The following is a 27,476-nucleotide window of genomic DNA, read 5'->3' as shown; positions in this document are numbered from 1 at the left end:
TCACGGGCTCTACTCCAAGTGTGATGGCACCTCTGGACGAAGGCGTGAGCGGAGGGGACTGTGACTTCGAATTCCAGACTTGGAAATATAGGTAGCTGGTAACCTAAACTACATTCAAATGGCGAGAGGCCCGTGGATGACACTGGTAAAGAGGAATGAGAGTACTCAACCGTAGAGAGTTGCTGACTCCAGGAGGAAGGATTGAACACTCTCTCCAAATCTTGGTTGGCTCTCTCCGTTTGGCCATTGCTTTGGGGATGGAACCCCGAAGACAGACTGACAGTCGCACCCAGTAACTTAAAAAACTCCTGCCAAAATTTGGACACAAATTGAGGTCCCCTGTCGGAAACCACGTCCATCGGGAGGCCATGTAGTCGAAAGACGTGCTCTATGACAGTTACCGCTGTCTCCTTGGCAGATGGTAATTTGGGCAAGGGAATAAAATGAGCTGCCTTCGAGAACGTTACTGAAATCTAGCGCTATATGGGACCAGGGTCTGACAGACAGACAGTGGTTGGAGTAGCCCATCTGGTGGTTGATTGGAAGTATTGGCACAAACCAGTGGCACAAACCGAACAAGCTACAACAAAATTGTGAATGTCGTGAGACATCAATTGCTTCCAGAATCATTGCTTGACCAAAATATGGTACGATTAACTCCTGGATGAAACGCAACATTGGAACAATGCCCTCACTGAATAACGTCAGACCGTAACCCCTCCAGAACAAATAATTGATTCAGTGGGCAACCAGGCATAACCCATTCTAGGGCCGTTCTGACATTCGATTCGACCTCCCATGTCAGAGTGGAGACCACTAATGTCTCGGGTAAAATACACTCTGGAGTAGACGGGCATTCAGAAGGATAAAAAATATGTGACAAAGAATCGGGTTTGACATTCTTGGAACCCGGGCGGTTCGAGAGAGAAAAATCTAACCATCCCCCCAAAAAAAAGTGCCCACCGAGCCTGCCTGGAGTTCTCTTAGAGACTTCTCTTAGAGACTTCTTACCTGAAGTCTCTTAGCCAACCTGATATATACCAGGTTCTTATGATCAGTCCTTGTATCCTAGAAAAGAAACAAAAATTTTTTTTTTTTTTTTGAAGCACTCGTCTGACATGCTGAACGTGTCTCTGGCGAGAAGATGAAAAAATCTATATGTCATCCAGGTAGACATACATGAATTGATCTACCATGAGTCATTCATGAGTGCCTGGAGTAAAAAGATCTCTTTGTTGAGAAAACAACCAAAAGGTCCAACACGTTGCAGCCAGCAGGAGAGTGGTGATGCAGGGACTTCGATGGGCAATCCAGGACAGATGAGTGATGACAGAGTGAAGAATTCACTGGAGTGATGTGTGATGAATCAGGAGTAAAATCCACAATGAGACTGAAACAGGTACAGCATGACACGATGAACTCAATACAGCAGAAGGTACACACAAGGAGAACAGGAACATGAAACAACACGGGGAAACTCCAACAGTGATCTGACAAACATGAGATGAAAGACAGGGCATTAAATAGGCTGGGATGATGACATGCAGCTGCCACTGATCACTGATGATCAGCGATAACGCCCACATAAAACAATCAGCGTAACAAGACACACACACACACACACACACACACACACACACACACACACACACACACACACACACAGACACACAGACACACACACACACACAGACACACACACAGACACACAGACCAGAAGACCAGAATGAGACAGCGGATCACCAACCGTGACACTATCATGCTAAAATAGGCTAATGTATCGTTTATGTTATGCTATGCTGTTGCTCATAGGGCAACAACACATTTTTTTTCTGTTCAATTAGCTTAAATAACCCCACACTAAAATGTGATTTTGTATAATGTTTTTTTTATATACAAAAAATAAAACAAATATGTTATCATCACTCACTTTATGTATTTTATTTTCTTCTTTGTCAGACGTTGGACCCTAATGGATATAAATTTTAACCTAAAATCTTGATGTTAAAAAGTGTAATATTATTTTTAATTTTTATTATTTTCAGTTTATGAATTTTGTTTAGGGGTAGAACCAAAAGCTACAAGCTAGAAAGAACCACCACTGCTCTTAATACTCATATCCCACAATGCAGTGCTCGGCTTTCCAATTCCAGTGGATTTACATCTTTTTTTTAGTTCAATAATTTTAGTAATGATGTTGCTTTTGTCATTTGTATTAGTTTAAGGTTTAATTTAACTTAAAACTTTAGGTTAAGGTTTATCACCAAATAATTATATTTAATTACAATTTTATTTTAATGGGTAAAAACTTTATATTTAAGTTATGATAACAAATTAAATATCACTTAATAATAACAACACTATGAAGCACTCAGAAATTGTGCAATAGTTTTCCATACCACACACAGCCCATGCAGAATGTAGTATGAATGTAGTGTTATTTTTGTATTATACTATTATTTACTAATATTTAGAATTAGCTTTTATTTATATATTCTCAGTTTATAATTTTATTTTATTCCTAGTAGTTTGTCAAAATGTGCTTTTTTTATTTTCTTCTGGATTTTTTTCAGTTGTTTCAATTAAAAATATGTTTATAATTTTTAATTTAGGTTTGTTTCAAATGTAAGTTTTTTTTATACTTATTTAATTTAGTCTTTATTCCAATCGCCAAGGTTATAATACAGTATATAAAACATTAGCGCCAACTAGTGTATGTGTCTAAAGTAGTGGGTGGGATCTGAGTCCAAGTTCGGTGTCTCTGCAGTCTCTGACGCCTCTTCTTGGCAAGAAGAAAAGTAATACATCTAAAGAAGAGAAAATCAGAAGTGGCTCTATTAGAGTGGCTGATGAAGATCTTGATAACCGATTACAGACGCTATGATGAAACTATGATTTGAGTGCGGAACGTGAACTCTTGGATCTGCTGCGTGGCATTATCAGACGGGAAGTCTCATCTGCGCTCGCGGAGGAAACCATGAAGACAGTCAAACACTTCAGACCGCTATCCGGAACACTTTAAACGTTTGTTGGTGTAAAATGATCGTAAATGACACCTCTTGCGTTTGAAGTATCCGGCGCAGACTGGCTGTGAATGATGGATCAGTCCGTGGCAATTCAAGAGACTTTGGCCAAAGGGGAAAACTGCATCATAGTATCCTCTCAGCGCTCATCTGACACCGTGCATTGCAATTTGCAAACATGTATTTCTTTTCAGATTAAAGCCGTGATTGATTCTTACGTGCATGCTTTATAACGTAGCTACGAAAGTTTTTTTGCGAAACTTTGCATGTGTATTGCCTACGATATGTTTGCCTATAAAAATATATTTAAATTGTAGTGAATGTCACGTAGTTAATATTTCTAGATATCTGTTTACAGTGCATCAGGCTAAGCATACACCGTTTTTTTATTTTTATTTTATTTTTATCGAGCATGCCCAAGTTTTAATGAAAAAAGGAAATTCCCATATGTCATTCCTCACGGGTCCGCTAGATGTCGCCGGTGTGCAGAGTGATAATGGCTCTTATAAACCGAGCATCAGTCAGCATAATATCTCGGTTGATAGAAAGGTGATGAATTGTGTCAGATTTCCTTAGCAGCCCAACACATGCTGTGGAGTGTGTTTTACTGCTGAATGATGTGAGAGAGAGCAAACTGATTGGACTGGTGCAACAAAACAAAGAACATGCGTGAGTTCAATATAATAATTTTCACCAGTAACATTAATGTGCTTTACTACACTTTCCGAAACCACACTTGTAATTTTGTGCGTTTTAGTTCATGTAGTTGTAACATCTATCATCTAAAATTGACTAAAGCTTTGAGCAGGTACCCAGCTAACAGGGAACATTCTGGTAAGGTTCTCTCATAGTTATGAAACAAACATTATTCCAGTAACGATAATATAATGCATGTTTAAAGTTATCAGGTCTTAAATTCATTATTAACATATTGTTAATTAATCTTTTTTTTAAATTCTTTTTAAAATGTTACTGCTGTTTATTTTTTTAAACGTTACTTAGTTTTAGATGATTTATAGAACATTCAAATATAGCATTACCATAATGTTAGCTAAATTATAAAATTGATTGTTCCATTAATGTAGTCTTTTTACGTTCACATAACCAAGAAGAAACATTTTTAAACATTTTCGTAACTCAATGGGAACTTTAGCAAAATGTTCTTAGATCATGTTTTTGTTAGCTGGGTATGCATCCAAAATCAACAGTCTTTCTCTTCTGGAAAAACAAACCAAAAAAGGCTTCATAAATGATTTATTATCAGATTTTTTTTTATAGTATTATTTTTGTCTTTTAGTAACAGCATGTAGAATATTATTGAGTATATATTTGATTATAGAATTGCAAAAACCATAACGATAAATGTTACATTCGCAGACTTTTGACTTTTTCAGGTTATTCATATTTTCCCATCGAAGGATGGCCATCACTGGTGATGATGTCACACTGGATGAAATCATACCCATTTCTTATGACTTTTCAGTTGTTGAAGGTAAGAATGAATTATTTGCTTCATTTGAATTGGAAGTGCACTTTGATGGTAAATGTGAGTGGTTTTATCTGATATCTCCTCAGTTTCGTCTCCAGATGAGCTTGCTGTTGTTGGTGAGTTACAGTGTTTGCTGCTACTCAACATCATAAAGTCAGTGCATCAGTATTCAACATTCACTTGTCACTACAAAGGTGCAGATACTCAGGTACGAGTAATGTTTTTCGAAGAAGAGTTGGAGCTGAAGTTACCTTTCGGTTCTCATACGCGTCTCTTCCTCAGTGAAGTCAATCGGGCATGGAGCGGTAAGGCATTACATCATGATGAAGTTCCTTTTACACACACTGCCTTTCAAAAGCTGCTTTTATTTAGCAAGGATGCATTCAGTTGATCAAAGAGACAGTAAAGACATTTGTAATGTTACAAAAGATTCTAGTTCAAAGGAGTGCTGTTCTTTTGAACTCTATTCATCAAAGAATCCTGAAAATAACAATGTGTCACATTATTAGACTGATTTCTGAAGATCATGTGACACTGAAGACTGTTGTAATGATGCTGAAAATACAGCTGTGCATCACAGGAATAAAGTACAGTTTAAAATGCACTCAAAGAGAAAAACTGCTATTTTTTAATTCTAGTAATATTTCACTAATATTACTGTATTAAAAATAAAAAAGACACACATCAACTACACAAAAAATATTTTAAAAGCCTTATACGAGAAAAAACACATTTAATCTTATTTGGATGTGTTTGTGAAGAACTGTTTGGTCATGTTCAGTAGTCCATTGAATGAAGGGGAATCCACATGGCAGTGATGAAGAAAAAACCGTTTCATTCGTACCATCCGCAGCAAACCTGCCAAACACGTTTCCATTCATCCTAATGAAATGCTGAAACCCATTCAAACACAGCAAAGCTGTCCGAAAGCGAAAGACATCAGCTGACCTGTTCTGTCATTCATTTACCTGGGAAAATGGTACTTTTGGAATCATTGTGTAATAAGCGTTTACCGGGAAGCTAAGCTGTACAGCCTCTGCGTGCTATATATTTCTTTAATAAATCGTCTATAGGTTATTCAGACTGAAGAAGCTAAGCAGCCAGTGTGCTCGGCTCTCAGACAACAGATAAATCTAGCGAACACACGTTAAAGAAGACGAGAGAGGATGAGATTGTGGAACAGAAGGGTGTGAGAGGCGGAGTTTGAGTTCAAATAAAGTAGGTTGTCTGCTTCTACTCAGTTTGTGGGTTTTAACGCACAGAATAAGTAGCAGGAATCGCTGTTTGCTCTAAGGATTGTGGACCTCCAGTATATTTTGCGAGTTGAACAAGAACATCATTTGAAAGTCAATTCATCTGACAGTCTAAAGAGGAAATGTGCTTCTGCTGAGTGATGTTTAACAAAAGGACTTTCATCCCTTGAGCGCTGATGGCGAGTATCACGGGCTCAGATGTGCTCATTAACCGGAAGAATATTAGAAATATGCAAGGTAAGCGGCAACACTCTTGTAGATCAGTTGTGGTAAAATAGAAACTATAAACAACAGCAGCCACTTGCTTGAAAAGGGAAGTGCTGGCTCTTCTGATGCTGATGTTAGTGTGAAATTGCGGCTTGTAGTTCTGAGAGAGAGAATGGCAACAAAAGAGAGGAAAATACAGTTCCACTTCGCCTCTTTAAATATACAAAGAAATCATTAATGAAATTAGAGACAGTGATCAGCTGAGTGAGACCAATCTATTTATATCATCAATTCTGTCTCAATATGTATCACTTGAAAGTGTTTCATCCTGAACTTTAATTCATTTGTGTTATGAAGTAAACTTGTCTTTTAAACTTTCAGATGTCTGTGAGCAGTATCCGAAGGACAAACCAAAATTTGACTGGCTTACAAAGTACCGTAAGATGTCAAAAGGAGCTCGATCACTGAGAAAGTCAACTGGAGCCACGACTGTCAAGATGAGACACGTTAAGAAATCACGTAAGCATAACATTTGCCATCGCATGATTTAATTGCATTTTAAAATACATTCAAATAGTAATAGTAACATAGTAATTATATTTCACAGTATTATATGTATATGTATTTTTGATCAAATAAATGCAGCCTTAGCATAAAAAGCATTGCAGAAATTAGGCAGTGATGCAGTCAGTCGCACATGTTCATATCATGATATACTCTCACAGTCATACCCAGAAGCTAGTGTTTAAAGTCTTCAGTGAAGCGTGAGAGCACGTTTAGATGCTTTTGTGCAGAACTGCTCGTTTTAAATCAGGGAAGCATTGAATTCTCACAGTACAATGTAGGTTTGTCATGGACCTGTAAGATGTCTCTTCTGTGTGTTAATTGGTGATAAAAACTGTATATTTGCTTTAACTGTTTACTGTACAGTGGTCTCTATAATCTATAATCATGCAAACACTGAAACCCTTACAGAAACAAATGTGGCTGTTGCTCTTTCAATTTGCATGGACTTCTTTGAGTAAACAGACCAGAAGATCCACATGCCAGCACTGCATCATCAGCACTGTTTTTATAACCTCAGTGAAACCACAAGCTTGTTAGATCATTGGTAGTCTGTCTCAGTCTGGATCTTCTGTGTCCATTTAGTAACTATTGACAGTGATGCTTTAGTAAAACTTACTGATGCGGTATTCATATTTCAGTTAAACTATCAATTTTAGTTTAAGTTTTAGTCATTTTTGTGTCATTAGGCGTTAAATATAACTTAACTGTAATCTAAAATTTTTATTTATCTACTTTAGTTTTGTGCAATCTTAGTCCTCTAACTAAAACATATTTTTTACCAAGGCAATATTTCTAACTTAACGTTTTAGCTTTTTGTATTACATCTTATTTCATGATCATTTTAATTATCAAACAACGTTTTTGATAGTTTTTATAATAATTTTAGATATCAACACGCAGGCACACTTACAATGTAAGTGTTGTCTAAATTCATATTTGCATAATAGATTTGTAGTTCTAGCCTATATTACAAGGCTGAAAGGAAGATATCACTGGATACAATGTTGGACTGGATTTTTGGTATTGTTTCTCAATAACATGCTGATTATATTTCTAGTCGAGTATGATTAAACTCTATTGCTTTGTGTTTTGACCGAGCGCGTCTGCAAACGAATTTGAGGCGTCGTGACGAATCCTACTATGGCGAAAGCAATGCTCATGAATAATTCATGAAAGGTGACGTTCATCCAACGGCCTATTTGATTGGCTGCAAAACTGACGTTAGTGAAGACTTACGTCTCTGGACGTTAGAGGACGGTTACGACGCGACGTCAGAATGACAGCATTCATATTCATGATCCTTCAACATAGTAATGCTCGGTGCCAAAAGCTATTCAGTCAAATGAAGTCGAGTCGCTCCGTGACTCCGTGTGTAAATAGAGTCAGAATCATGCGAAAACAGGGAGATGTCTAACACGACTGGATTAAATGGTAAGAAAAGTGCTCACGGTTAGATATAACTTTAAACAAAGTAAATCGATATCTAGATATCTCTATGTAAATAACTACGAGTGTGTGTGTGTGTGTTCACTGTTAGCTCGGTAAGTAGACAAAATCGCTCGGTTCTTCTGGTTTGTCATAGTGCAGTGTGTTTAGTCGTGATTGACTCGGGCTGTTTCTCAATCCCCAGTGAGCTGACTACCTAGAGAGCACTTGTGGGCTTTCCGACTCACAGAGCACAGAAAACGCTCGAATTAACCAATAATAATAAAAACCTTTTGATATTCATAAATGCTGAGTAGATAGGCTTTGATATAGAGACATACATGAATGTGTAATCCTGTGTTTTGAGTATGTATATTTATGGATCTATGTATCTAAGTGTTATAAACTGTTCACGTCTGTATATTACCTTCTATCTTCATGTAACTTACTGTTCTGGTTATTTACCACTAGCACTATTAAGTATTTTGGGGTATCTGACTGTGTCCTGTTTTGTGACATATTATTTCACATCTAGAAAAGTATTTTAAAACTTTTCCTATTTGAATATTTGCACTTTTACTATTTATTTGTCACTATTTTAGAAACACCCAAAGATTTAAAAAAGTAATGAAAATTCAATTACAAACACAAAAAACTATAACATCATCTTAAATAAAACTTCTCAGAGCACATCAGCCTGGGTTTTAAAGCTTCCTGTCGGTGGGCTCCTGATTCAGCCTAAAGATTTCTAACTAGGAGTGATTCAGGACCGGCGCTGACCCATTGCTAGGCATTACACGTCCTATTTGAGGACTGGGATTGGATGGCCAAGAAGAAGAGAAAAAGAGCACCTTTAAATAGGGTCTATTATTTCCGGTTTCCTATTTTACCCTAATCACACACACATGCTCAAATCTATTAAACCACCGGTCATGACGCGAGGAAACAAGTATTCTAGGAATCTGTCAAAAAAAGTAGTTTAAAATTCTGTTGTCATTTATTGGGCAAATAACAAACTGAAACATCTAAATAGTCTTTATTCACACATAATAACAAAAACTAAACTAAATTTATTTTATGAACTATATTTTATTTGTATTTTGTACCCCATCTTTTAGCCTTGCATTCTCGCTGGCGTTGTGTTTTAAATACTTTTCCACAGTTTCTGCTGTTATCGATTTCCAAATAGTTTCTGGTTGGTCTCAAAGTCTTGCTTTTGATTAAACTTTTGTGCAGTCTATCTTTAAATCCATTAAATCCCAACAGTAATGATATTTTAGCATTAGAAATACTATTGGGACTAAAGAGCTTATACATAGTGGTGGATTAACCATTACAGAAACATACAAATGGTTTTGGTAATCATTGGGTGTATGTATATATAGATGCTGTTGTGTCTAATAAGATCGGTCACAAGCATGAGTCCTACACAATCTAATCTAGCGTCTTATTTAGTCACTGTCATGCATTGTCTGCAGCACATTCTTCTCTCTCTTGGTCTTTAGGCCATTGTCTCCTCTGCTAAAGAAACTCCTCTTAAAAGTCCTCCTCCTTACTCCTAACACTTTTTTAACTTGAGCTCTTTTAAAGGTTAAGATGCTTTGTGAATCACTTTTATCTTTACTAGGATCTTCTTCTCTTTCATTTAAAGAGGACACAGTCACAATTTTCCTAGAATTTCGTCACTGGGAGCAACTAAGAATTTCCCAGATTCTGAATCGTTTATAGGTCACAAATTAAATAAGCCATTTGAATTCCTTTTCTTGTCCCCAGTGAAGGTCGTGATGCTCTTTGTTAATTGTTCAGTTCAACTTGATTTAAATCTGACAACTCATGTTCAGTCTTTGTCAGACGTTGGACCCTAATGGATATAAATATTAACCTAAAATCTTGATGTTAAAAAGTGTAATATTATTATTTTCATCCTCATTTCTCATTTTCGACTTCATGAGTGTCTTTTAGAAACGATAAGCAGAGAATCCAATCCGTTCCAAGCTCACAAAGTGAGACTTTTTCCGAATTGAATGAATAATATCCAAGCGTTTAATCTGAATTAATCACACAAAGATGCGATGAAAAAAATCATACGGTCAAAATGCACAAAAATGTAATTCACAATAATATCCATAAGATGTGTTTTTTATTTTCAGATCTTCGTCTTTCTTCGTTAGTGTTGAAACATGCATCTCAGCTCCAGGAAAAAGTGAAGTGTGCTCCCCACAGGCCACGATTAGCCAGTCAAAGCTTTAGAAATGATTTGTTATTCAGATCTCAGCCAACCGAAATGTATTGTGTTAATGCGGAAACCATAGTTGCCCAACCTTTCCTGCCCGTGTGAAATAGTTTTGAGGAAGCTTTGTTTTGGTCCCGCCCACATTCCTCTTTTCTACACCCTCATGACATCATCATGGCCTCATGGATTAATTCATGCAGTCATGGTGAAACTTTGACCTTTTCTGCTGTGCTTGTTATCAGAACGAACTCAAGGAATCTGGGTGCTGGAAAAGAGCTGTAGGACTCACAGTTCCTGAAAAACTCTCCCCTGAGATTATGGGATGCCTGGCTGGCTTGCGTTTAAGTGCTGTTTATGAAACGCTGTAGACTGACCTGACTCAAGCATTGTCTGTGAAATCTCTCTCCACCTTTACAGAGAGAGCCGACGCAGCCAACAGCAGCAGACAGATGAAAGAGGACGAGCGGACCAGAGGAGAGAGCGTGCATGACAGGTACATCTCCCACTTTATCAAAGTGCTGCAGATATAATTAGCTCAGGTCATTTTTACACTGTTTTTATAAAGGCACACATATGTAGCTCTAATAATTCTGCTTCTCCGGGCTGTTTCTGATTTAAACCAGAGCCTGTCAGCTGTCGGCCTGCAGGCTGAATTCAGTTCGTCAGTCAGTTTTATGTGACTCTCCTATTGATTTTGGTAAAATCGCTACTGCCTGATACATATTTTCAGCTTTCAAACCATGAATCGGCACATTTCAGTTGTGTCTTATTTAATGCAGAGTAGGCCTATTCATAGCAGCAAACATTCAGTCATTAAAACGAAGCGAGTCACAACAGTTGAACACAGTGACATGTGTATACTGTGAGGTGCCATATACTATAAAAGAGAAATACAAACCTTATGCTCTTTTATCAGCATTTTAACAACAATAACCCGATTGTCCTAATTGCTTAAAGCTCTACAATGTTAAATGATCATACGGTTTTGTTTTTGAACTCAGGTTAAGAACAATCTGTTTGCTTGTTGAAAGTGTGGTTTGTAAGTAGAGACTGTGATGTTATAATTTAAGATCATAGTACCTTAAAACTATAATTTTATATTGTGTTTAAAGAGATCATGAACTGCCTTTGTTTATTATTTTGTACTGTTCTCTGAGGTCCACTTATAATGTTGTCAAGATCTTTACATCAAAATCATCATAATTTAGCAGTAATAGGCTAGTTTCAGTCCTGTTTTGACCCCCTCATCAGAACGGCCTGTTTGAATTGGTCAAATCAAGTCATCTTTATTTATATAGCGCTTTTAACAATACAATTTGTAAAAAAGCAACTGAACAGCACTGAACAGGAAAATAACTGTCTCAATAATGCAAAAAGGCAGTTCATCATTGAATTCAATGATGTCATCATCCAGCTCAGTTCAGTTTAAATAGTGTTTGTGCAATCATTTGCAATCAAGTCAACGATATATCTGTAAATGAAGCATCCCAACTAAGCAAGCCAGAGGCGACAGCGGCAAGGAACCAAAACTCCATCGGTGACAGAATGGAGAAAAAAACCTTGGGAGAAACCAGGCTCAGTTGGGGGCCAGTTCTCCTCTGACCAGACGAAACCAGTAGTTCAATTCCAGGCTGCAGCAGAGTCAGATTGTGCAGAAGAATCATCTGTTTCCTGTGGTCTTGTCCTGGTGGTCCTCTGAGACAAGGGGCCCTATCTTGCACCCAGCGCAATTGACTTTGTACACCGACGCATGTGTCATTCCTATTTTGCACCCGCGCAAAGCGCGCTTTTCCCTCCACAGAGGCACGTCGCTAAACTAGTGAATGAACTTGCGCTCCCTGGGCGGTTCAGCGCAAAAAAGGAGGCGTGTTCCGGCGCAAACAATCCCTGGTGCTATTTTGCTGTTCCATTAAACAATTGCGCCACTGACCAAAAAAAACCTAGTCTAAAGTCAGTGGCGCGTTGCGCGTTGTTCATTATGCTATTTTAAGGGCGCATGCTTGACCATAATGTATAGCGTGCACAACGCGCATACACTTTGCTCATGTAATCTACACAGATGCAACAGTTATTTTTGCAAATCATAAATTGTTACACTAAAAAAATATTAACACATGAGATGACGGAAATCATTGTGGTGTGCCACGAAGATGTGAACAAAATAGGCATAAATCTAGCTTACAAATTATTCAGGCTAATTATTCTCCCATCCCCATACAACACAACTTCTCTGTCTTTCACTGCTCTTACAAGAACATCAGTCTCCTCGGCTGTGAACCGCTCCTGGCGTGCGCCTGGTAAATACGCCATAATAATAGCAATCCATAATGGAACTTGCGCACCTGCTTTTAAAGGGAATGTTGGATGACGCTCTGATTGGTTTATTTCACGTTACGCCCAAACCACACCTATGAATAATGAAGCTGCTTCAGACCAACCCACTTTAGATTTGCGCCGGGCGCAAGAGCCATTTATCCCGCCGGGAAAATAGCAACAGCGCCGAGACCCGCCCACAAACTTACTTGCGCTTCGCGCTTTGACACTTGCGTTTCAGATCGTTAAAATAGGGCCCAAGGTCTTTACAGGGGATCTGTATCTGGGGCTTCAGTTGTCCTGGTCTCCGCTGTCTTTCAGGGCAGTAGAGGTCCTCTCTAGGTGCTGATCCACCATCATGTCTGGTCAGTACTGGATCCGGGTGACTGCAGTGACCCTCTGATCTGGACACAGACTGGATCTGGTGGCTACAGTGACATCAGAATAAGAGAGAAACAGACTAATATTAGTGTAGATGCCATTCTTCTAATGATGTAGCAAGTACATAGGGTGTTATGTGAAGTTTTCCCGGTTCCGGTTTACCTAATTAATGCAGCCTAAAAATCCTTTAACGGATTTGGATATTAAAAGTGTATTAGTATGTTATGTGTAAACCAGGTTAAAGAGATGGGTCTTTAATCTAGACAGTGTAAGGTAGGTTATTCCAGAGTTTAGGCACCAGATAGGAAAAGGATCTGCCGCCCGCAGTTGATTTTGATATTCTAGGTATTATCAAATTGCCTGAGTTTTGAGAACGCAGCGGACGTTGAGGATTATAATGTTAAAGGAGCTCATTCAAATACTGAGGTGCTAAACCATTCAGGGCTTTAAGTAATGAGAAATATTTTAAAATCTATATGATGTTTGATAGGGACTTGGCAAAAGATCGCAGATTGGTGCCACCAGGGTAGCTGCCCTCCCCCGTCGAAAAAAAACACAGAGTGTGCGCATACATCACGTGATTGTCTAGACTAGTTTGCATATGCATTTATAGTGCGTGCTTTCACTGGAAATTTAGAATTATAAAATTTTTCAATATACGAGGCAGAAAATTTGTAGATCTATATAATGTATATATAAATGTCATATAGTTACTATCACACAAAGACTGACGTTTTTTTTTTCCAAAAGCCAGCATAATTACAAATGTGATATTGATTTTATACAACAGTTCAATAAACTAGAAGTATCAAGAGACTTACGTTTTAGACAACATATTCCCTGTTTTTGCTCCATTTCTAAAGCAAAAATCATTCCAAACACAGCTACAGTGCTGTTCTGCGTCTCTGAGCGACATGATAGTAAATCAACGTTTAAATGACTCGATGTACCAGACTCACAAAGAAAATGTATTTATTTTCATTTGACCTTTTATCCAATTTTGCAATACTACTTAAAGTGTTATAAAGAAGCATGCATGAATGAGAAAATAAAGAGTGGGGTGTGTTTGATTTTAAGTTGATTAAAAAGTCAGTGGAAGGTTAAGTAGACTTGTTTTATAATACTGAGTTGTCTAAAATGGGAAGAACAACAAACACAATTTCAAGGTTTGCAGTTAATTCAGTGGGATTTTTTATTTAAACGGTCTACAGCAGTCAAATAAGAAAAATACCATAAAACCGTAAACTAGAATAAAATCTATGCATAAATGGATTTAATATTTGATCAAACTGTGACTCCAAGAATCGATTTGAATCAATTTCTTTAAAATTATGTCTTTGAAAGATGTCTCTTCTTCTCTCCAAGGCTGTTTATTTGATAAAAAAAAACAGTAAAAACAGTAACATTGTGAAGAAATTATTACAATTTAAAATAACTGTTTTCTATTGTAATATATTATAAAATGTAATTTATTGCTGTGCCAGTCTTCAGTGTCACATGATCCTTCAGAACTCATTCTTACATTGATTTGCTATTTAAAAAAAAACAAACATTTAACACTGTTAAAATAGTTTAGATTTTTCATATTTTGTGGAAACCATAATACATTTGTTTTCAGGATTTTTTGATGAATAGACTTCTCAAAAGAAAAGTATAATTTGAAACAGAAATCTTTTGTTACATTATAAATGTCTTTACTGACACTTTTGATCAATTGAATGCATCCTAACTGAATAAAAGTATTTAGTGTTTCTGTCATAAAGCAGTTTGTTGGTTTCGTTTCAGTCAGGAGAGAGTGAGGAGTGAGGCGAGAGATGACCTGATCCGAAACTCCCAGCCCATCCTGGCAAATAAATCCCAGATGCTCGGCATGCCCCAGTTCGGCCTGCGGGATAACCTCATCAAGTGTGAGCTCCTCAAGAACGAGGACGCCTACACCTACATCCAGAACTACAGGTGCGCCTAGCCGCCAGTCATGCTGGATGCTAACATTTGCCTGTCATGTCATATGCTGATTTCAAATTTGCATCTGCTGCTTTTCAGAGGCCTTTATGGTCCCATGTGGCCTACATGTCACAATAAATAAACTGAAATGTTATTAAAGTGTCATTGTTAATTAGAGCCCTGCATTTCAGCACGAGCCCAGACATCACAGCTCACAGACAACAGGCCTGTTTTAGGTTTCTCCTTCTTCTTTTATATTTTAGACATCCACCGATTAAGGTGATGGAAAAGATGTCTGTGCAGGTGGAAACAACACCGTGACCTTGTTTAGCAAGCGTGCCTTCAGTTGTAGAAGTAAGGAGGACTGGACTAAAACTAAGGCCACTACCCCAACTAGTACTCATTCATTTAAGCCATTAGTTGACTATACCATTAGTTGCACTTTTATATTAATTTAATTAATTAATACTGAAACTTAATACTGCCTTTAATATATAGGCTAGCTCAAGCTCAGGCTTAAAGCTTGCTGTAAAGCACTACAAAAGTAATGACTATGTGTCAGGAAATATATCAAGGAGATATTTTAATGAATCATTAATAAACTAGTGTTAATAACTTCTGAGTCAGTGTTGGCTGCCATCTCTGCAGTACACTTGACGTGTCTTCAGAGAGAAATGAAATTACTTAATCAGAGTATTTAATTTGAAAAGAAAAGCTTTCTACAGATAAGAGTTCTCATTTCTGTGAAGCTAGTAGCCTAGTTTCGCTTCATTTTTGTGCTGTGCTCCAGTTCATAGAGACTGAGACAGCAGAAAACGCATCCTGTTTGTTGTCTTTGTTAAAAAAGCATAATGTGTTGTTCTTATTGTGAGTAAGTAGACCCTTTACAGTTTCAAATGATGGATTACTCTTATCTGTAAGAGCAAAAATAATGGAGTATTTTAAATAGTTTCCACTGTTAAGTGATCACGCCAGCTACTCGAAGTCCTGAAACACTTTTTAGCTCGGATATAAACTAACATTGTGATATGATATGTATTTATGGATTTTATTGTAGGCAAGTCAAGTTTTGATTTGTGAAGGCTACATTGATCAAGCGTGGTCAGCTCACTGGCACTCACTGTGTCGAATTGTGCCTTATTTGTAAACGAATCCACTGTAAAATGATGTGAACAAAAACCAAGTTCTTACTGCCGCCGCATGGATCTTAAAAAAAAGCTCACTACTCGGGCATTAGTAATCAAACAATGGAGCACAAATACACACAATAAATTGCATGCTATATTTAATGACCAGCGGTGAACAACAGCTCTGTGTAGTACATGCTGCTCCATGTGAACACGCATAGGTGATGGAGATTTACAGCTGATTACAAAACCGGCTTTACTGAGAAGATGCACATTAAATTTTGCATGTGATTTATCGTGCAGCCCTACCCCAGTGGCTCTTAAACTGAGGATAGTGTACTCTCAGATAATAAACCCCTGCAGGATGATAAAGACTACACTGTTTAATCTTCCACTTAATTCATGTGGCCACTTGACTTATAAATAAATAATTGAGTGCAAAATATTAATTTGACATATTAATTACCTCAGCATGATTCACAGTACCCACTCGAGCACTTCGCTATCAATAGCAGTTGTGGTTGTATCAATAACAATGTTTCACGTTTACACTTTTTGAGAAGAACAATGGCTCAATAAAAAATACTTTTCAGGTCTATGTCCAATGCCTCGATTTCTCTAGTTATGTAAGGTTAAAATATTTAACCTGTACATTTTTTCCCCTCATATCGCAATATAATATATCATAAAGTGGCACCTTCCACAACCTCTTGTTTTGGCAGATTGGCTTCAATAAAAGCTGCTTTTTGACCCTCGAGACAGTTTTGAGTTCTGGAACTAACAGGATGTTTTTATAGTACAATGAACTCTTATCTTATCGGTTCATGACCTCTTTAACATGTCTTTGCTGAATACGACAGGAAAGACATGTTTGCCCTCCCAAAATATCTCACTGATGTAAATTAATACATTTCAGTTCAGTCTATTTTTTGAAGTTGGAGAAAATCCTCCTTGAGTGGACATTTGCAGTATTGTCAGCAGTGCCCCCTTCTGGATGGAAACCTGTCCTACAGCTGCACATGCATGAACAGTATTTCTACAAATATAGTCATGCCGTCATAAGCACAGTCATTTTAAAACCAAACTGTATTAAATCCAGACTGAGCCAGAATTAAACAGACTCCTGCGTTGGAATTGCTTTCATTGACCTTAGCAGTACAGTAGTTCTCTTTGCAGTACTTCTTGAGGTTTCAGTATGTGAGAGGTTTCTTAATTTATACTGGCAGCTTCTCTCTTTGGCTTGTGTTGTGACATCATGTGAACCACTCAACAGCTTTTTCTTGGGCACGTACAATGTGAATGGGCAGAATCCAAAGGAAAGTCTCAGTCCATGGCTGGCGTCCAGCACCACTCCTCCAGACTTTTACCTCGTGGCGTAAGATTTGACATTATGATATCTTCATGAATGTAAGCAGCAATGAAGATGGTCAGATCAGTGTTTCTGATTCCCTGCTGTTTTCCCTCTGTAGTTTCCAGGAGCTGGATCTGAGTAAGGAGGCGTTTCTCTTCAATGACACTCCTAAAGAGCCCGAGTGGATGTTAGCCGTCTACAAGGGCCTCCATCCAGATGCCAAGTATGCTTTTGTAAGGACTTCCTCTGCCCTCTCACACCTCAGGCAAATGATATATGAATACCTCCCTGTGTTTTTTTTTCCCATGTATCGAGAGAAAAGAGTTTTGATGGCTCTGAAGTGACTGTCATGAGCATTGCTGTGTGTGTTTTGCAGGTGAAGCTGGTGCGGTTGGTGGGCATCATGCTGTTGTTCTATGTGAAGATGGAGCATGCAGCACACATCTCTGAGGTGGAGGTGGAGAGCGTCGGCACAGGCGTCATGGGACGGCTGGTGAGTTCATGAAAACAGTTATTCAGGACTCAATGGAAGCTAATGAATAGTTGTACACAGAGTCCAAATGTAACAATTGTTAAGTGTCAAACGCATGTAAAAAGTGTGAAGGCTGCAATTTTATTATTAATATTATTATTATTAAAAATAGCACTTATATATCATTGCTTTTTTTGTGTAGTTTTTGATTGCTTCCACTGTCTTCATCTGTAAGTCGCTTTGGATAAAAGTGTCTGCTAAATGAATAAATGTAAATGTAAATGTAAAAAGAAAAATCATTCATTAAAATTCATTTATTATTAAGTACTGCATGTCCTTATATAGTGGCATAATAATAAGATGATCTCAAAAAAATTGACTTTAACTGTTCTCTAAAAAAATGTTTATGCACAAGCGTACCAACGAACTCCAGCTGTCGCCAGTCGGGATATCAGTTTCCGGTTTACGTTTGACTAGCTTAGCCACTAGCTGCCAGCATAAGACATTTGATTAAACTAGTTGTGATGTGCAGATAACTTGATGTGTATTTGAATCCCCTGTTCCACTTGCATGTTGGGACTGATGCTTACTTTAGGCAGATCTTGAAGACATCTAGTAAATACTAATTTTGGGCGACGCGAAAGTAAATATCCCAACTTTTGGTGACACCTGAAGTTCAAGTCACAAGTGCTCCTAAAAAAATAGAGCCATGTTTTTGGTGCATTGAATTTCTGATTTAGGGTAATAAAGGTGCAGTAGCAGTCCGCTTCCAGTTTCACAACTCGGACATCTGTGTGGTGAACTCCCACCTCGCCGCGCACACAGAAGACTTTGAAAGACGCAATCAGGACTTCAAGGACATTTGTCGCAGGATGCAGTTCAGCCAGGATGACCTCACACTGCCACCCCTCACCATCATGAAACACAGGTACCAGCCAAACACAGTAGCCTGCCAGTCTAACTCTCTCTGTTTGAATCTTTCATCATCATGCGTCTCTCTTCACTTCCAGTGTTGTGCTGTGGCTGGGAGATCTGAACTACCGAATCAGTGACCTTGAAGTGGATCATGTGAAGGACTTGATAGCTAAGAAGGATTTTGAGACCCTGTATAATCACGACCAGGTAAGACAGAAACACTGCCGTTTGTCCAGAGAGTGTTGAGTTTGATGGCTATATGATATGTGTGTGTGTGTTTCAGTTGAAACGACAGATGGATGAAGAGGTTGTGTTTGTGGGCTTCACGGAGGGAGAGATTGATTTCCAACCAACATACAAATACGACACCGGCTCAGATCAGTGGGACACAAGGTCAGAAAACACCATCAGACTTTCATCACACAAGGTCTGTAGATTGTGATGTAATCTGCAGCAGAGATACTTCAGTGTTCACAACCCACACCTCCCTCACTAGTCATACCAAAAAGACCACAGGAAAATATTACTGTGAACAAGTATTACACTTGGGCACATGATCCATGTTGTGCTATGGATATGAATAAGTACCTTGTATCATGGTGAGATGTTACCTTTCCAAGTGTCAAACATATGTTTCTCATCTTGACAATAAAAGAAATGAAGATTTATGAAGAATGAGTGACCCAATCCATATTTAGATACCAGAATATCACAGGGACTTGGGGTTTGGCTCTTTTGTACCAGTAGACAACCACATAGTAATGATCTTTTAAGAGACATTTATTAGGATTATAATTGGAGTAGGACTGCATGATATTCAAAACAAAATCAATATTGTGATATGGATTATTACGATTATCAAATTAAGATGGCTGTGATTTAATTAAATATACAGTATGCACTGCCTTTTTTAGAGGGAAACAATTTTTTTTTTACTTACGCACAATTTATTTATATGCCAGAAAACTGTCAAAATAAAAGCTCGATAGTTTAAATCTCTAAATCAAGATATAAATATGATAGAAAATATTTGTATTTTCATTTTACAGTTATATACAGTTATTTTTTTATTTTATTAATTGTTTTATTTTATAAAAATCACAAAAAAAAATATTACTATTACTTCATAGCCTCTATTATTATTACTTGGCCTATGAAAGCTCACTTTTGTTCAGATGCACTTCACATCAGAATCACAAAATCGACTCATCTGATAACAGTTCCTGTATTTTTGCATTTTGCAATGTGTATTGCAAGGAAAAACGAAATGTCATTTTTCCCTAGTATCATTCAGCCCTAAAGTTGATTAAAGAAAATACAAATAAAATGTGAAATATGATAAAATGCTATACAAACAGTAAATGGCAAGTGTTTGTGTCTGGTCTGAGCAGTGTTGTGTTTGTGTGTGCAGTGAGAAGTGCCGAGTTCCAGCATGGTGTGACCGCATCCTGTGGAGGGGAAAGAACATTAAACAGCTTCAGTACCAGAGTCACATGACCCTGAAGACCAGCGACCACAAACCCGTCAGCTCTCTGCTAGAGATCGGGGTGAGAACGGCCGCCGTCAGCCAGTCCTCGCTCGGTGACCTCTTACTGACATCTGCTGTCACTCTGCTGTTACAGATCAAGGTCGTGGACGAGGAGTCCTACAAACGGACGTTCGAAGAGATCGTGAGGCACATCGACCGCCTGGAGAACGATTGTATTCCTTCAGTGTCTCTGTCTCAGAGAGAAGTGAGCAGTCTTCCAGCATTTAGACACAGTTTACATTCATACTGATGTACAACATCTGGGGGTCATTAAAGATATTAATACTTCCTTTGGCAAAGATGCATTTCATTGATCTAAAGTAAGAATAAAGACATTTACAATGTTGCAAAAGATTTATAACTAAATGCAGTTTGTGCACTATATTCATCAAGGAATCATCAAAATAACAGATATTTTTTATTCTATTTTAATCAAAGAAATTCTGTCTTTTTTCAGCATAAGAAACGTTTTTTCAAAAACATTAAAAATCTTTCAGACTCCAAACATTAAAACAAAGTATAATGATTATGTAATGCTCATTAAAATTGTGAATGAATGTTTCATGTTTCTTTTGGGTTTCTTTCTGTAGTTCCAGTTCCAGGATGTGAAGTTCATGCAGCAACAGGCAAAGACTGTGAGCGTCTATAACGATGGACAGGTGCCGTGTCAGTTTGAGTTCATTCCCAAGCTGGACGAGGCCACCTACTGCAAGCCCTGGTTAACAGCAAACCCTGCTAAAGGCTTCCTGGCTCAGGGTGAGACGGGGTTTATTTGATGGAGAAGTGATGCAGTGAAATCTAGTCAACAATAGTTAATAGTGTTTTATTGAGATTTGATTGGCTGTTATATACCTTCTGGTTAAAACTGGGACTATTTGCTAGTGTCATCGGTTGGATCACGTAACTGTGTCCCAACCAGGCGTGACACAACACGTTGCAATAACGGCAGTCACTTTCAGTCCTCACTGACAGCAAAGTGCCAAGCCATAGCCATTCTTCATGATCAATCAGTGATCACATTCACAATTAAAACTTAATTATGACTCATAAAAAGTCTGAATTGAAAGAAATTCTGAATTTTCCACTGGTTATTATGATATGTTGATGGACTTACATAATTAATATGGTCATTCTGACAAGATAGTATAAACAAGGGATGTGTAATATTGAAGCTGAAGATTGTGAAACTTTATTTTGATGATTCTTCATATGTTGAGTGGTGATTAGTTCTCAGCAGTGACGGAAAATTAACGTTTCTATTTATCTGCTGTTAAAATGATTTCCAAGGGAAATTACTAATATCTTTATTAGATGAATGCATCATCTTTTATGGCAACTTCTTACATTACAATAAAAATATAAGACTCTTTATGGCTGTTTTCAGTCTAATGAAATAAGTATTAACAACATCCATCTTTGTGCTGCAGAATTTGGCCCAGAAGCATTTGGCACAACACACACGATATCAGATTTTTGCCGATATTGTTTCAAATCACTTTGTCTGACAGCCGACACTGATACAGATATATATTTTCCTTTGTTTTGAAGCAACACCAAGTCTCTGCGGTGTTAATTTTGGTTAGTTTTGAGCAGAAACATATCTGTTAGAACTAATGAGCATTATTTAATTAACTGGTGTAAAACAAAAGAGCTTTAAAAATGCTAAAAATCTTTCAGAACTCCTTGTATTTAAGATATCATTAAACATTTAAAATATATATATATATATATATATATATATATATATTAATGTATAAATCTGTATATATTAAATTATTGAATTGATTAGTGTCATGTTTTTTTTTTTTTTTGTCATGTAAGGTATAGCTTCTGACCTTATGCTATATTTATGACATTGATACTGCTTTATGTATTCAGAAACATAAGTGTCTTATTGATTTTTGTGTATTTTACTTTCATTTTAATACAAGCAGGCCAACAGAGCCCCCTAAATAAATGAAACGTCTTACCGGAGGGGCATCATTTTGGGTCGACTCTGATAACGCTCCGATAATTTCATGCATCCCTACATGTTAGTCGTTCTCGAGTCCGAATCCCGCTTTGAATGTTTTCTGTCCGTAGCAGCCATCAGTTGTTATTGCTTCGGTCTCACTGATGTCTCTGTGTAGGTGCCAGCGTGGACATCGACCTGGAGGTGTTTGTGAACCGCTCTACAGCTCCAGAGCTGAACTCAGGCCAGCAGCAGCTGGAGGACATCCTGGTTCTGCATCTGGACAGGGGGAAAGACTACTTCATCTCCGTCACGGGCAACTACCTGCCCAGCTGCTTCGGCTCGTCTCTCAGTACCCTGTGTCTGCTGAAAGAGCCCATCCAGGACATGCCCCTGGAGACCGTCAGAGAGCTGGTGAGAGCCTGCCGCCCGTGTCTTACTAGCACTGCTGTTTGTGTTGTGCTTTATGAAGCGAGGTTGGGGGTTCGATTCCCCGGGAACACATGATAGGTGAAAACTGATAGCCTGAGTGCACTGTAAGTCACTTTGGATAAAAGTGTCTGCTTAAATGCATACATTGAATTGAATTTTAATTTAATTCATAAACTTGGTTACAAGCTGTAATCATCTGGGAATGCCTCATGCTTTTTATTTGTTGCATCAGAGTATGAAGTCAGATATCCAGGGCAGTAATCCAGAGACTGATAAACCTCAAGAAATCCCCAAGGAGATATGGATGATGGTGGACCATCTCTTCCGTAATGCTAAAAAACAGGTCAGGACAACAGCCTTGTTGTGTTTTAATCTTGCTGAAACTTTTCTCTTTCCCTGTCTTAAAAAAAAATGAAACTGTGCCTTTGTAATGTTGTGCTGCTAAAAGCTGTTTGTCTTTTTTTACGGTCGAGCCATTGAGCTGCTCTCCATAGCAGCACCAACACTAAAGCAGCAGACTGTGGAGGAAATTCACTCAAAGTTGTTTTAGTAACACGAAACAAGAAATAATAGCTTGCCCAAACCGTTCTGTGTTGTTCCGAGATGGCTGACTAAATCTCCTGCTCTATTACACATGTGATTCATCGACTGATTGTAAATGAAACTTCGAAGCACAATGCCTGGAGTTCATCCAAGAGCTGTAATAGTTGACACTGTCTGTGTTACAGGAAGAGCTCTTTCAGCAGCCCGGCCTGCGCAGCGAGTTCGAGGAGATTCGGGATTGTTTGGACACGGGCAGCTCAGACTCTCTGCGTATCCTTTCACACGGTCACTGCATGATTCATGTCTGCGGTGTGAACTGACTCAGCGTGCTTCCAGAGTTCACTCTAACTAGAACGTCTAGTTCTTCTATTTCTAGAAATTAAAATAGTTTCCTTTATTTTGCCACTGCAAACAGAGCAGGAGAGACTTGGTGAGCGAGGGTTTCAGCAGAGACCAGTGCAGTCCAGAGGAATGATTCATGGGATATTGTGTGGGCGACCATGTTCTCTTTCTCACATTGCAAGAGCAAAAAAATAAATAAACTAAGAATATAACGGTGCTTGATAAGACTAAAATTTAAATGTCACATGGTAGGGCTGTAGTACTCGAGTCCGGTCTTGGACTCGAGTCCGGACTCGAGACATTTTTCTGTCGTCTCGGACTTGTCTCGGACTCGTTGAATTTGCACTCGGACTTGTCTCGGACTTGGCCATTGGACTCGCCAAGTCTTCTAGTTGGTCTCGACCGAGTCCAGCAAAAAAATAAAATAAAATTTTTTCCTTCAAAACAAAACCACATTTGCATGATGTCGCGACTGAAAACGTGCGGAAAACGCTAGACGCGCCGCTCTCCTTTTTTCCAAAGCACTCTGTAATCTGCGCTCGTGCTCCAGTGGCGTCTGCTGTTGCTGGGCAACCATGACCCGGATCTCCATGATGATGCAGAAGTTTCAGCAAAGAATAAATGGAATTCCAGCACTTAAAATCACTTACAGTAGCTCTGCTAATATATTCATTTAAAAAATGGCTATCCTTGTACAGGCTATGATCATCTGTTTCTCCATCTTAGCTTTCATATCCCGAGCTTTGCGTGTGTCTGTGCACTGTGCCAAGGCATCTGTCATATAAATTTTTGACCACACATATAATGTCAATAAAAAATAAAGTACATAAAAATTATTTGACCTTACAGTTCCAAACTTTGTTTGTTTATCCAAGTTTAGCTCCCAGGTTTGGACTGGGTAAAACCAGTACTCATTACCAGGGCCCCAAAGGAAGAGAGGGCCCTTGAAAAGTATGAATCTGAAATATATATTTTTTACCTGGATATTTTCATGGGTGGGGGGCATGGGGGCCCATCAGGATTCGCCTATGCATAGGGCCCGGGATCTTGTGTAACGCCCCTGTTAGCTTTAACCCTAATTATACAAAATTGAACCTCAAGCTCTTACTAGACACACTAATCTTCCAGGTGTTTTAAGGCTAGTTGGAGCTAGAATTTTCAGGACATTGGCCATCCAGGATGTAGTTTGGAGACCCCTGTCCTACAGAGTTGTTACTTTGCAGATGCTTTTTGATCATTACAAATAATAATGTAAAATGATTTTCTTAGAATAGGAGATATGCTTTCTCTTGCATCACAAACATTATCAGTAGTTAAGTATGTGGTCTTGAAGAGGACCCTTTTTTCTTTCATTTGGACTCGGTCTTGGACTTGGACTCGAAACTTTTGGACTTGGACTTGACTTGGACTCGAACCTCTTTGGACTCGGTCTTGACTCGGTCTCGACTAGTCCTGGACTTGGACTTGACTTGGACTCGACAAAGCTGGACTTGACTACAGCTCTATCACATGGTATAATTAGAAAAATAAATAAAAATGCAGTGTTTCCCATACAAAGACTTTACTTGGGCGGCCTGTCCTATCATTTAAATGCTGTAGTTGTGCATTATTTACAATGCATAATCATGCATAATATGAGTATATAATTAAATGTAGTAGTAGCCTATGTAATTAACAAGTATTTCAATAAATAAAAACATTGTTTAAAACCACACATTATTTGTTATTTGTCGCTTGCCCATTTTTGTGCCGTGGGTAATCGGAGGATTTTCCTCCGCAAGTATATTTCAAACCTGTGGGAAACACTGAAATACAGTAGTAAACATTCAAAATCAGACGTTTTTAGCACCAAATTAATTTAAATAGTCCCCTTGGTTTTACTAACGTATTTGCACATGATTTTAGGTTGTTTTATATTTTGTAGTTTTTTATTCTGTTATTGGCTATTTTTTGCTGTTGAACTAAACGGAGATAAGGGCTCAGATTACATTAGACACTGGCCTAAATTATTACCTGTACCGTATTTTTCGGACTATAAGTCGCACCAGAGTATAAGTCGCATCTGTTCAAAAATACATCATGATGAGGAAAAAAAACATATATAAGTCACACTGGACTATAAGTCGCATTTATTTAGAACCAAAAACCAAGAGAAAACATTACCGTCTCCAGCCACGAGAGGGCGCTCTATGTTTATTAGGGGTAGACTACAGGAACACTGAGCAGAAAAGAGCGCCCTCTGGTGGCTGTAGATGGTAATGTTTTCTCTTGGTTCATGTCAAATTAATTTTGATAAATAAGTCGCACCTGACTATAAGTCGCAGGACCAGCCAAACTATGAAAAAAGTGTGACTTATAGTCCGGAAAATATGGTAAAATTAACACACGTCATAGCTGGGCTGCTCTGTCAAAGCCCACAATAGGCCATGAATTAAAAATATATATAATAATTTAATGATGAAATCTTTTTAGATGAATGGATTATATATAATAACGTTTTATTTTAAAATACTGTTTTGGGCCTTTTTTTTGAGTCTCTTAATTTTACAAACTTTTCAAACTTTGAATTTATTTCGTCAAAAATACAGTAATAACAGCAATATTGTGAAATATTACTACAGCAATTTTCTAATATTGTTCAGTGTCACATGATCCTTCAGAAGTCATTCTAATGTGTTTAATTTTAATTGGTGCTCAGTTATTAATAATACGATCAATGTTTCTTTTCTCTGAAGCTGAATTGATCGTGCATCCACGTGTCTCTAGTGTACTTGAATGTTGAGTGCCCTTGACCTGAAGCTGTTTCAGCTGGCAGTAACCACTCTGTGGCTGAAGCCCTGCTCCTGTTCCTCGATGCTCTTCCTGAACCGGTGATCCCCTTCTCCTTCTACCCACAATGCTTGGAGTGCTGCTCTGACAGCAGCCAGTGTAGACAGGTCTGTCTTCAACATGCCTTTCTCGCTGTAGTGAAATACATAGTGTACCATCTGAAAAAGTGCATGTTCTTTCTCCCCACAGATCATTTCTATGCTACCTCAGTGTCATAAAAATGTTTTTAACTACCTGATGCCCTTTCTTCAAGAGTTGTTGAAGTTCTCTGCACACAATCGGCTGGATATCAATATTTTAGGTAGGTTGACAGTGCACTTTCACTACTTGTTTTGGTGTATTTCTGTCTGCAGATTTTAAGAGCACTGGCCAGTTTCAATGTAAAAGCAGAAGTCAAACGTTGATTGTAATCAAGACACATTCAGTGCTTCCTGAAGCAAAGACTGCAGCGATCCTCATCCTGCTGCTTAAATGCTGACTACATCTTATTATTAGTCATTTATAAACTGATTAGTTGCATAAGTAAGAAATGTGGTCCTGTACTAGGTTAAAAAAAGAAAAGAAAAAGTGTTGGTTTCTGTTTTGATTTTCCACGAATTTTGTTAGTCATGGAAAACTTGCAAATATGATTTGAACAGTCTGACTGACTTTGTATTTTATTCACAGCCTCGATCTTCGCTGGCCTTTTGCTCAGGTCTCCCACAAAGCAAGATATTACAGAGAAAAGAAAGGTGAAGGAGTTTTTCCAGCATTTCTTGGTCCAGATGCCCTCTGACAGAGACATTCATGATAAATCACCTGAATAATGAACTGCATCACGTCGCCTTGATTATTTCACACGCCTGTTTTATTCCAGGTTTCAGCAGAATTATGTCCATATATGAAACTTTGTAGTTGCCATTTAATTTAACACATTTTAAACAGATATTGAAGCTAATTTGTATTATTACAAAGCAAATGGGAGTTTTATTTGAAGAATAATGGTTATTTAATTAAATATATTTGTATTTTGATGTTTGTAAATAAAAAAAACAGTTGTTCTTTTTTATTAAATCTCAACAATTATCACAATCTCACTGTTTGTCTTTTCCTTTAGTTTCTTCAAAAAATCATATCAAGATTCATATTATTTAGATGTAAAATAATTTGAA

At 38.0% G+C, this 27,476-nt stretch overlaps 1 protein-coding gene across 3 annotated transcripts; it reads left to right on the top strand.

Moving 5' to 3' along the window:
* Positions 1-2,731: 2,731 nt before the first annotated feature.
* LOC113059821 (type II inositol 1,4,5-trisphosphate 5-phosphatase-like) lies at positions 2,732-27,396 on the top strand. 3 transcript variants are annotated; one of them, XM_026228440.1, is made up of 23 exons: positions 2,732-3,154; positions 3,613-3,692; positions 4,418-4,515; positions 4,599-4,628; positions 4,707-4,817; positions 6,354-6,491; positions 10,615-10,690; positions 14,677-14,847; positions 17,236-17,337; positions 17,432-17,546; positions 17,690-17,806; positions 18,526-18,713; positions 18,796-18,907; positions 18,984-19,093; positions 20,112-20,247; positions 20,323-20,433; positions 20,819-20,984; positions 22,358-22,593; positions 22,844-22,954; positions 23,340-23,424; positions 26,305-26,432; positions 26,515-26,626; positions 26,992-27,396. In XM_026228440.1, the coding sequence occupies exons 1-23, from the start codon at positions 3,095-3,097 to the stop codon at positions 27,129-27,131; spliced, it is 2,733 nt and encodes a 910-aa protein (XP_026084225.1). In that variant the 5' UTR covers positions 2,732-3,094; the 3' UTR covers positions 27,132-27,396. The 3 variants fall into 3 exon arrangements, with proteins under 3 accessions (XP_026084225.1, XP_026084226.1, XP_026084227.1); XM_026228441.1 differs by lacking the exons at positions 2,732-3,154; positions 3,613-3,692; positions 4,418-4,515; positions 4,599-4,628; positions 4,707-4,817 and adding an exon at positions 5,041-6,002; XM_026228442.1 differs by lacking the exons at positions 2,732-3,154; positions 3,613-3,692; positions 4,418-4,515; ... (1 more) ...; positions 4,707-4,817; positions 6,354-6,491 and adding an exon at positions 7,832-7,970.
* Positions 27,397-27,476: the final 80 nt, after the last annotated feature.

Source organism: Carassius auratus, chromosome 41 (assembly GCF_003368295.1).
Source record: "Carassius auratus strain Wakin chromosome 41, ASM336829v1, whole genome shotgun sequence".
Lineage (NCBI taxonomy): Eukaryota > Metazoa > Chordata > Actinopteri > Cypriniformes > Cyprinidae > Carassius > Carassius auratus.
The sequence above is the reverse complement of the archived record's forward strand: the minus strand, read 5'-3'. Positions and strand labels throughout refer to the sequence as shown.

What these genes read in the sequence shown, in the direction of transcription:
- LOC113059821 (XM_026228440.1), top strand. Translation starts at nt 3,095, where the DNA reads ATGATGGATCAGTCCGTGGCAATTCAAGAGACTTTGGCCAAAGGGGAA. An exon ending in TCAGATCAGTGGGACACAAG is followed by an intron (nt 19,094 to 20,111) that starts GTCAGAAAACAC and finishes TTGTGTGTGCAG; the next exon opens with TGAGAAGTGCCGAGTTCCAG. An exon ending in TGGAGACCGTCAGAGAGCTG is followed by an intron (nt 22,594 to 22,843) that starts GTGAGAGCCTGC and finishes TTGTTGCATCAG; the next exon opens with AGTATGAAGTCAGATATCCA.